At 41.9% G+C, this 11,491-nt stretch overlaps 1 protein-coding gene across 2 annotated transcripts in view; it reads right to left on the bottom strand.

Annotated features, from left to right (window-relative positions):
• Positions 1-3,402: 3,402 nt before the first annotated feature.
• The window catches only part of LOC139543939 (leucine-rich repeat transmembrane neuronal protein 4-like), a 69,427-nt gene continuing 61,338 nt past the window's right edge, over positions 3,403-11,491 (bottom strand). For both annotated transcript variants that reach the window (XR_011668774.1, XM_071350498.1), the window contains exon 3: positions 3,403-6,283. Coding sequence is in view for 1 of the 2 variants with exons in the window: in XM_071350498.1 (XP_071206599.1) it covers positions 6,218-6,283 (66 nt within the window). In the remaining variant the exon portion in view is untranslated. The remainder of the gene's footprint in view (positions 6,284-11,491) is intronic.

Raw genomic sequence — 11,491 nt, 5'->3', positions numbered from 1 at the left:
TGCATTTTATTGAAGGAAGATTAGTAGGCTACGGTGTAACCCATGCTGACTGGTGTCATCCAAGAAATTGCAATTGTTCTACATTGCCCAATGAAAGTAAAGTGAGATGGATTCAAATGAGCACTTAGCCTGACTACGTTAGGAATCTCTTTGCATTGAATGTGAGACTATGATAGTGCAACATTTCTTAGAGACAGTCCATGCACCGGGGTAAATGCCTGGGTATGGATGGGTGGGAGAGGAGTGGGGGATGGAGGCCATGCAGGTATCGACGCAAGCTTTCAATCTCTGTCCTCCCACTACCTTAAGAGAAGTCAGAGGCATAGCTAGCTAGCTTAAATCGGTTGATCTATACCCCTAAGCATGGCTAGCCAGGGAGATGCATTCGGCCATGAAGCACAACCTATGCTTTTAATGTCCAGGTAAACAGATGCCAGGGACCTGCACACTGCAGAATGAATAAGGAAGGGAGCGTCATTCATTTATTTATTTCTAATCCCCTTGGGACTGTTGTGACTGAAGACGGCTAATTTCACAATCCCTCCATCACTCTTTTCTCTCACTCTTTGTGGCGAGAGCAACAATCACAGCCTCAGCAGGTTGCTATGGGCATTGAGGTGGAAGACAGAGTGAACAGAGCAGAAATGGCCATGGCAGTGAGGAAAGGGAAGTGGAAATAGCAATTCCTCCATCGACCAATTACAGACCTGTTATTTCAACATAACTTGAAGAGCACGAGAAGGAAGAGATGTTTTTACCCGACCCGTTGTGTAAAATTGAGTCTTGTGTGTTATCTTAACCTTTGATGAAAGAATAATTGCATGTGAGAAATGTATGTGTGAGGAGAATCTGTAAATTGGAAAGTGTATTCATCTCGACTGCAACATTTTAAAAGACTGTATTCGAGTAGGGCAAAAAAAACTGTGCTAGGTGTTTCATAAGTGTAGTCCTCAAATTACGTCATACTTAAATGGGATTTTTTCACCATGGGAAAATGGTCCATGCAAGTGGAGTCTAACTGGCGTAGACACATTGCATAAGTAGATACACTTCCTGGGTCTATTTTTGGTCAATAGTGGCCCCTGCTTGTTTCTTTTTGTGTCTAAGGACTGAGGGGGTGGTCTTTGCCAGTGCAAAATTGGAGAACAATCCAGACTGGGCTGAATTGCACTGCGTTTTTTCTCTGCCTGTTTCAACTATTGTGTATATAATCCAAATTGCATCCACATGGGAGAGAAATGTGACAGAATAGTACCTTCACAGTGTCAAGCTGGATTGCATACAATGCAGTGGCGGTCGGTGCCATTTAAGATTAGGGAGGATGATTATTAGAGCATGCTTCATTTCTATTACAGCATATTGGATGACTGTCGTTCATATTCCATTCAGCCAGCTCAATGTAACATCGACAGGTTCAGGCTACTATATTATACTTGCATTTTCCCTATACCCATCATGAGGTTGCTACAACCTACGACAGAAAGTTTATAACGTAGGTGCACAGGTCGAGAGACACATTGGAGTAATCAAGGTGACAGACTCTTGCCTGCATCTAGCTGATCTGGGGTGTAATCATTAGTCCAACAAACAAGGGTTTCTATTGGACAAATTCAGGTAGATCCCTCATCCTTTCGTTTTCTTCCGTTTAAGAAACATTTTGCAACAGAAGCGGTGGAATGAATACACCCCTGATCAACCGGACACACAGTTCATTTTCATAGCAGCCATATACAGCATCATCACTCCTCTCACCTTTTAAATTAATAAAACAGAAACCTTACTTTGACTTGGAAGAGTTGCAGTGTTGGATAGCCTTAGCCAGCTAGCCACATACATGGCATTCCTCTCTGTTTGAGTCAGGTTGTTGAGTATGCTAAATTAGCTGCATTACCTAAGTATGTGAAACGTAAACTTAGAAGAAACAATGAAATATAGCTAGCCCTCTCGGCTGCTTCTCCTTAAATTTTTTAAGAATGTATTTGTTCAAAACTGTTCCAACTATTGTCTTTCTCTCATAATTACTATGTAAGTCTATGGAAGGGGGTGGGAACCATGAGCCTCCAAGGTTTTGTATTTGAAGTCAATGTACCCAGAAGAGGACGGAAAATAGCTGTCCTCCGGCTACTCCATGGTGCTACCCTACAGAGTGCTGTTGAGGCTGCTGTAGATCTTCATTGCAAAACAGTGTGTTATAATCAATTATTTGCTGACCTGAATATATTTCGTTTTTATCTAAAAAGGATAACTCTTTTAATGTTTTACTATTTAGATTTGTCCTCTGAGGAGCTTCCACTGGTATACACCAGTATATTACCCTACTGTCACGCGCTGACCTTAGAGAGCCTTTTTATTTCTCTATTTGGTTAGGTCAGGGTGTGATTTGGGTGGGCATTCTAGTTTGTCTATTTCTTTGTTGGCCGGGTTTGGTTCCCAATCAGCGGCAGCTGTCTATCGTTGTCTCTGATTGGGGATCATACTTAGGCAGCCCTTTTTCCCACCTTCAGTTGTGGGATCTTGTTTGTGTGTAGTTGCTTTCTGCCCTGCATATAGCTTTATGTTCGTTTTTGTATTTTGTTGTTTTTTGGTGTCATTTTTAATAAAGAAAAACTACCATGCTGCACCTTGGTCTCCTATCAATGAGCATAACACCTACAGTTGAACATCTTCACTCGGGGGCCTTCCGGAGGAGGAAACGTTATGAAGTGCCAACTGTCTGGTCTGGACCCTGGTCAACACTATACAGCCTCATGCATTATTCAATTGGTGTGGTCTCTCCAACACAGCGCTCTGTCTGTGTCACTATCACCGCAGAGCAAGGAAGAGGGAGAGAGGGAGAGAGAGAGAGAGAGAGAGAGAGAGAGAGAGAGAGAGAGTGAGAGTGGAGGAAGAAATGCCACAGGGAACACCAGGCAGATTTGCCATCTGGACCTCTGAGTTGACAGCTTGACACACGTTTCAAGAGCAGCTAAACGCGAGCAAATTCACAAACTTGGCCCCCTCTTGAGAAAAGCTATGCTATGGTACATGGAGCGTAAAGCGGTTGGTGCAGCGGAGCGGTGCCCATGGTGTGTCACAGTATACGGTCGAACAGACGTCAATGCTCCAAAATTAATTAAGCTAATGGTGATGTGACAGGAGAGATGTGTGTGGAATAGAATGGACTCTATCAAGCATAAACACAGACCAAACTTACAAATAAGCATACTGTGCGGCAGTCAAGTCATTTGTACTCTCAGTAACACTCATGTCTTGTGAAGAGTGCTGATGTCTTGGTCTTTTGGTAGTTAGCAGGTGCGTCGAGTTCATCGTACAACTTCATACATCTTTAATAACTGCGTATGGACATACACAGGCAGATGCACACAGACACACAGGCTACTAACAAGCTCATCCAAAGACTACTCACACTTTCTCTAGTTGGTGTGCTCATGCTCACGTTTCCTTCAGTTTTATTATTTAATGTACACCCTGAAAATCCATATGCTGGAGAACAGCTCTGTAACAAATGTATATGGTTTCCATTACAGTATGGTAGAAAAAAAGGATCAATGACATTTCCATTTTATCAATTTATATTGCTCACCATTGACTCAGACATCATTTTCATTATAAAACAGAACAGTTTTCAGTGAACAAATAGTACAGTTAATTATAAAATGTTCTGGGGGAGAAAGCAGAAATATACAGTACAAAATAGTTATCTTTTCAGTGTATAAATCCATTAATACTCTTTTGACGAGGAAAACACCTCCAAGCTCAACCCCATTTTAAACACATACGAAGAACAAAACAGGTGAAACTAATGACTCCCCCATCCCTCGCAATCTCTCTGTACACACAAGCACACACACTCAAATGTAATACATCCTTTGAACACTAGAACTGCCAAAGGGCAACGCCCACTGCCGTTTGATTTTGTAATTAAAATAAAGCAACATCCTGCTTCATCGCTGACTTTCCCTTAATATTTGTATTTTACATTGCTCAGCTGTCAGAATGTTTTAACTGTCCTTTGTAAAAAATAATCTGATAATGGATTCTATTACTTACTACTAATCTAATTGATAAAATGTATTTCAAATACATGTTGAAGTAGTTTTATGTTGGTATTTACAGGTATTTAGGTTGATAACAACACAGTAGATGAATCTCAATGGGTCACCGTTCTCTAGCGGGTACACTTAAAAAAAAGGGTTCCAGCTGTCCCCTTAGGAAAACCCTTTTTGTCCTGGTAGAACTCTTTTGAGTTCCATGTGGAAATGGTTTTACATGGAACCCAAAAGGGTTCTACCTGGAACCAAAAAGGGTTCTTCAAAGGGTTCTCCTATGGGGACAGTCGAACAACCGTTTTAGGTTCTAGATAGCACTTCTTTTTTTTTTATAGTGTACTTGTATGCTGAGAAGCTCAGCGGTTCTAGTGTTAAATGGGATTTGACATATCCTTTTAAAGGAGATTTTGATGTTGTCACATGTATTCAGCGTTACTCATAAGTTGTTAGAAGTGGCATGAACTGTATTTGTGGCACACGCACATAATACTGTATCTTGCTCAAACACACTATCAAGAAATGCAAACAAACTCATGCATGAAGACACACTACAGATACACACACATACACCCACCCACACAGACACGCACGTTGATTTGGCAGAAGAGCACTGTAGTACTATAAGAACAGGAGAGAGTTGAGGCTTCGTCCATCTTCAAAGATTACAGAGGAATCCAAGGAATCCTCTCTGGAACGTTCATCATTCCAATGAATGAACGCACGCACACACACAAACAAAAGAGCTGATTGGATATAGAACATCCATCCCTCTAGTGCTCTGACCCTATGGCAATAGTCTCATATCAGTGAGTATTATCCCAGAGGGAACTCTGCTTTGAAATGGTTTCCTTGTGAAATCCTCTGGTCCTCTCTTAATGTGACAGAACAACCACAGATAGAGTCCTCCCCAGTCCCCACGAGACAGAGGGCTGGATTCAATCTGTATTGCTGAAGCGTTACAGATTGCACAATGAAAATGTAAAGGTAATTTACGATTGAGCCGACATATGCAGCGTTTACCGTGAATGAACTCTACACTAACGTGGGAACATTGCCTTTAAATTTCAATCACGCTGACTGAATAGAGCCCAGACACACAAAACACCCACCCCTAAAGGCTTTTGTTGTCGGAGAGAGACGGTACATTTTTTGTTCTTGAAATAGACATATACTACAGTTGAGAAGTTTGAGACTCAGTTTGACTTTTTATTTTATTTCCTGTCCTGATTATGGGCCAAGGTGTGTAATTAGAGTTGTCTGTGTGTCTGGGAATAGATTGAGTCCTCCACCAGGTGTGATTGGCAAGAGGATCAGTTGTTCTCCAGAGTAGATCGTCAGATGTTTTAGAAAACTCCCTCCAGCTCCCCAGGCGACTAGATGAACAATGACAGCTTAACTCAAATATTACTCAACAGACAGGTGCACACTGTAAACTTGTAAAGCAAACAAAATTATCATAAATACTTCTGAGCCGCAAATCAGAAGATAGCTTATTTTGAAGCCATCTTGACGGAATAGAAATTATGAATATTTTTTGAAACGACAGCTGCAAATAATGGGTTGTTCAACAGCAAAGAAAAATCATGGAAATGGCTGGGCTGAAACTTCACTGTGAAATGTCTGGGCGGTCACAGCCCTGTCCACTTGTCACCTTCATTAGATGTAATGTTCCTTAAGCTCCACAGCCCATTTCCACGTCGCCAGCCTCCAGCAGAGTGACAGGGTTCCACTTCCCATTGTGTCACACGCCAAGTCCCATGTTTCCATGGCAACGGTCAGAGAGGTGCTGCAGACGCGAAGTGTTTCAACCCCCCTCAATCTGGACTAGCACAATTGGCTAATCAAAGGGTTAAAGTGGCCGGTGCGTTAACAGCAACCTAGGTCATAGCTGGATGAACACTGTCCTAGGGCAGAACCAGTCAGAAAGAGTATAGAGACCTTGTAAAAGAAAAGAAAACATAAATATTCAGCGTGATAGAAATCATGAAAGTCATTCTTGCTCCTACATTAGATTGTGAATGGGCTCGTGGAGGTATACTTTGAAGTGTGTTTGTAGACGTTTAGAGAGTGCCACTGTAGGATCAGAACAGACAGTAATGGAGAAGCTGTAGTGTTGTAGGGCCTGATTCCTCTGCAAGTTAGCAATGGGCTGGTTAAACATACATCTTCTAGTGAATGGTGGGTACGTCTCCAAGCCAAGCTCCAGGTAATGGTCGGGGACACGTGTATTCATTCTGAGGGGAAAATAAAGATGACAAAGTTAAAACAAGCGGTGAGTGTGGTACATTGGTGGTGGTTACAACAAAGTAATTACAGTTCCTGGTTAATCTGATCATGGCACAATGGAGCCATGACAATGCAAGCAAAGCAAATTAGGGTAAGCAATTAAGCAGACAATGAAATGCCACCGCTTTGACGGTTTAGAAGTTTGAAATGGAGTGGCTTCGCCTAATGACAGAGACAGAGCGAAGAGACTCCACAAAATTAAAATACTGACTCGTCATCCATGTTCATTTTCAAAAGTGTTAATTAAAGTTTTGCCAATTAAATCAAATTGTTCCATTGTGTTCAATTGACCTTGCTTACATTAACACTTTATCTTAAACAAATTAAAACATCCTGTCTGAATACTAATGGTAATGTGTATTGTGCGCAACGATCGTTATCTCAATTACCCTCTAGTTGGACAAAGGCCTTAATCTAAAAAATCTCTGTGGTGCAGACCTATTAGGCTACATTATGCTTCCCCCTTTGAAAGACCTCAGTAATTACATGACAAATCGGGGCTGGCACTTTTCCTCTCTGCAGATATGGGAATGCCATAACCGATGTTGCTCCTCCACAGCACTTGGGTTAAAAGTCCATTAACCTGGTAAAAAAAAAAAAACGTTTTTGTTCTTGGAATGGTTTGAATGCCAATGAAAGTCCCCAAGCTCCACTCCAGCTTGTTAGAATCTTCACACTTCAACTCCAGAGTCACAAGCTGTGAATGAATCTTAAACCCGAATAACGACAGGAGGAGACTCAGTCTCTGCCTTACCAAGGTTGCCTCTTTGCATTAACCTTTTAAAAAGCCTATTTTGGGGCTTGGCTCTAGGTAAATCCAATCTTAATAACGTAGATTTTGCCATCCTAAGCTATTTCTGGAGTTCTCAGAATCCGCCGGGAATTATAAATGTGAGGCTTTCTGCTGCCACAGCTTAGATAACTATGTGTCAGAGACAGATGCCCTCTTCCTCTGACGTACTGTAAAGCTACATATACAGTAGGATGCCCTGAGAATCATTTGGATTCAGCCTGCTATCAAACATGCAGACACAACTCACTCATCTCTCTCTAAACATTATCTGATTGAAATTGTTGCGTCTACACATGTAAATAAAATATGTCTCTTATCTGCTCACATTGTCCATATTTGTGACCAGATTCCCTGTATGCAAATTAATCTAACATGCTTTATATATGACACACCCACTGGGCACACGCTGGTTGAATCAACGATGTTTCCACGCCATTTCAATGAAATTACGTTGAACCAATGTGGAATAGACATTGAATTTATGTCTGTGCCAGTGGGAAGCTGTATAAATCGATAAAAAACACCACACTTTTATAGTCAATAGTTTTATACTCTCATAATTTCAGCCTACTTTTTTTATCCAACATTTTAAGAATGGGCTTAATAGGCTACAGTCCCTATAGACGGGTGGGCTGATAATGTCACGAAAATGATGTGTGTGCATCAATGTTGCCCCAAACCACACGTTGTCATGATTCTGAACAGTCAGATAGCTAGCAACAATGACAAGAAGCTGCCATGTGGGGAATGGTAGGTGGCTCATTATCATTGTATCTTGTTATTGATACCATGTCTTGTTTTGAGGTGTTTTGACTGATTTCATGTCAATGCTAATATGGCAAAAAAAATGCTAGCTAGCTAAACAACAAATGTAACAATGTATTTGAGAGACAATGAGTCTGACAATGAGTGTTCAGTGAAACTCTCTGATCGCTAAAAAAGACACCAAACAAACGAGCTGAGTATCTGGATGTGTGTACAAAGTACAATTAATGCACAGTATACTTAAAGAGGACACTTAGGTCCTAAAACAGAAACGGGTTAAGTTACAGAGTAGGCTACAAATGCGAATGGGATTTTTATTTTTTTACTGTCATCCAACTCGGAATTCTAAGTCGGACACTCGGGCATCTGTTTAGATCGATGAAAATCAGAAATCTCAGACTTCCAACCTCAATGTGTTCAAAACAACTGGGAACTCGGGAAAAAAAAAGCTCCGACTGGGAAAATCTATTTGAATGGTCATCCAATTTGGAATTCCAACTCGGGAATTCAGGCCTCTTTCTATAGCTCCGACTTAAGTCATGATTTTACCTTGTATTTTTCCAAGTTCCCGGTTGTTTTGAACGCGGCAAGAGCTATGACTTTCCGACCTGAAGATCACTGACGTCATGATTTGATCTCGTTTTTTCCCCCGAGTTCCCAGTTGTCTTGAAAGCACCCATGACCATCAGATTCAGTTACCATCAGTCCAGTAAAATAAAAAAGTATTTTGATTTATGCTCAGCTGTGCCTCGCAAGTGCTACAACAACTGATCTATTTTGTTATCAAAGCTCGAGTTTTGAAATGTAATATAGTCTGAGAAGAACAATGTTTGCAGGCCAGGCATAAATGCCATAAATGTATTAGGCCTACTGCATAAACCTCAATCCTACATAACTGTTTTTATTAGGTTCATGTAAAAAACAACATCTGAGCTGTAAATCTCGGCTTGCCTTTTGACTGCGAAAGTGATCTTGACAGTTTGGTGACCACTGCATTAACCTATAGCAAGACGCGTGGTCAAATTATTAAAATGCATGGATAAAAGAGACAATTGGTATGAAGTGCAAAGGAGGTCACATGTTTAGCAAATACTATGGCCTTAAGTAGCCTTAAGAGTCCTTCATGTTGTAGCCTACATTATATTTGACAGTAGCCTCCACTTATGCTTACAGAAAGCTATGCGCCTTTACGCATCAGTTTGGACATCTTCTGCACTGTTTTAATAGTTGGAAAATGCAACAGAATATAATCAAATTGAAAAGGATTGCATTATAATAGCACTGTATTATTTTCATATCTGATACAGTAACAGAATAATACTATTCACCTCCCACCCACTGTTAATTCTGGCTATATCTACAGGTGGAAAATTAGGCCTACATACTACACCTAGCCATACACGTCATGCATTGCACCCTTATGCTGTGACTCCATCATAGTCTGTCCCATGCATCCCCAATACATTTGTAGTTCAGTTGAAATTCTGATATTACAGTCCTTGGCCTTGGTCTTTCTGTACAATGTTTTCAAATGTTTGATTTTGCGCTGGGATTGGATGTGGGAACAGGAGAACCAGTTCTCTCTCTCATCCGGAACAATATTTTTTCATAAATATCTTTATTTCTATCTGCCAATTTTAGCTGTACGTGGTATTGGACTGTGGATTCCGAACACAGTGCCAGTATAGACACTGGTTTCTAATGAAGACCATGATCTTAATTCAACTGGCTGGTGTTATTTTTTTGTTGCCAAATGTATATGCTTTCGTTGTCTGGATTTGATTACTTAAAAAATATATACACTGCTCAAAAAAATAAAGGGAACACTAAAATAACACATCCTAGATCTGAATGAATGAAATATTCTTATTAAATACTTTTTTCTTTACATAGTTGAATGTGCTGACAACAAAATCACACAAAAATTACCAATGGAAATCAAATTTATCAACCCATGGAGGTCTGGATTTGGAGTCACACTCAAAATTAAAGTGGAAAACCACACTACAGGCTGATCCAACTTTGATGTAATGTCCTTAAAACAAGTCAAAATGAGGCTCAGTCGTGTGTGTGGCCTCCACGTGCCTGTATGACCTCCCTACAACGCCTGGGCATGCTCCTGATGAGGTGGCGGATGGTCTCCTGAGGGATCTCCTCCCAGACCTGGACTAAAGCATCCGCCAACTCCTGGACAGTCTGTGGTGGATGGAGCGAGACATGATGTCCCAGATGTGCTCAATTGGATTCAGGTCTGGGGAACGGGCGGGCCAGTCCATAGCATCAATGCCTTCCTCTTGCAGGAACTGCTGACACACTCCAGCCACATGAGGTCTAGCATTGTCTTGCATTAGGAGGAACCCAGGGCCAACCGCACCAGCATATGGTCTCACAAGGGGTCTGACGATCTCATCTCGGTACCTAATGGCAGTCAGGCTACCTCTGGCGAGCACAAAGAAATGCCACCCCACACCATGACTGACCCACCGCCAAACCGGTCATGCTGGATGGATGTTGCAGGCAGCAGAACGTTCTCCACTGCGTCTCCAGACTCTGTCACGTCTGTCACATGTGCTCAGTGTGAACCTGCTTTCATCTGTGAAGAGCACAGGGCGCCAGTGGCGAATTTGCCAATCTTGGTGTTCTCTGGCAAATGCCAAACGTCCTGCACGGTGTTGGGCTGTAAGCACAACCCCCACCTGTGGACGTCGGGCCCTCATACCACCCTCATGGAGTCTGTTTCTGACCGTTTGAGCAGACACATGCACATTTGTGGCCTGCTGGAGGTCATTTTGCAGGGCTCTGGCAGTGCTCCTCCTGCTCCTCCTTGCACAAAGGCGGAGGTAGCGGTCCTGCTGCTGGGTTGTTGCCCTCCTACGGCCTCCTCCACGTCTCCTGATGTACTGGCCTGTCTCCTGGTAGCGCCTCCATGCTCTGGACACTACGCTGACAGACACAGCAAACCTTCTTGCCACAGCTCGCATTGATGTGCCATCCTGGATGAGCTGCACTACCTGAGCCACTTGTGTGGGTTGTAGACTCCGTCTCATGCTACCACTAGAGTGAAAGTCCGCCAGCTTTCAAAAGTGACCAAAACATCAGCCAGGAAGCATAGGAACTGAGAAGTGGTCTGTGGTCCCCACCTGCAGAACCACTCCTTTATTGGGGGTGTCTTGCTAATTGCCTATAATTTCCATCTGTTGTCTTTTCCATTTGCGCAACAGCATGTGAAATTGATTGTCAATCAGTGTTGCTTCCTAAGTGGACAGTTTGATTTCACAGAAGTGTGATTGACTTGGAGTTACATTGTGTTGTTTAAGTGTTCCCTTTATTTTTTTGAGCAGTGTATATTTCAACCTTTATTTAACCAGGTAGGCTAGTTGAGAAGAAGTTCTCAATTACAACTGCGACCTGGCCAAGATAAAGCAAAGCAGTGCGACACAAACAACAACACAGAGTTACACATGGAATAAAAAAACATACAGTCAATAACACAATAGAGAAAAAGTCTATATACAGTGTGTGCAAATGAGATAAGATAGGCAATAAATAGGCCGTAGTGGCGAAATAATAACAATTTAGCAATTAAACAGTGGAGTGA

Source organism: Salvelinus alpinus, chromosome 18, assembly GCF_045679555.1.
Source record: "Salvelinus alpinus chromosome 18, SLU_Salpinus.1, whole genome shotgun sequence".
Classification (NCBI taxonomy): domain Eukaryota; kingdom Metazoa; phylum Chordata; class Actinopteri; order Salmoniformes; family Salmonidae; genus Salvelinus; species Salvelinus alpinus.
Note: the sequence above shows the minus strand (reverse complement) of the source record. Positions and strands in the feature narration are given on the sequence as shown.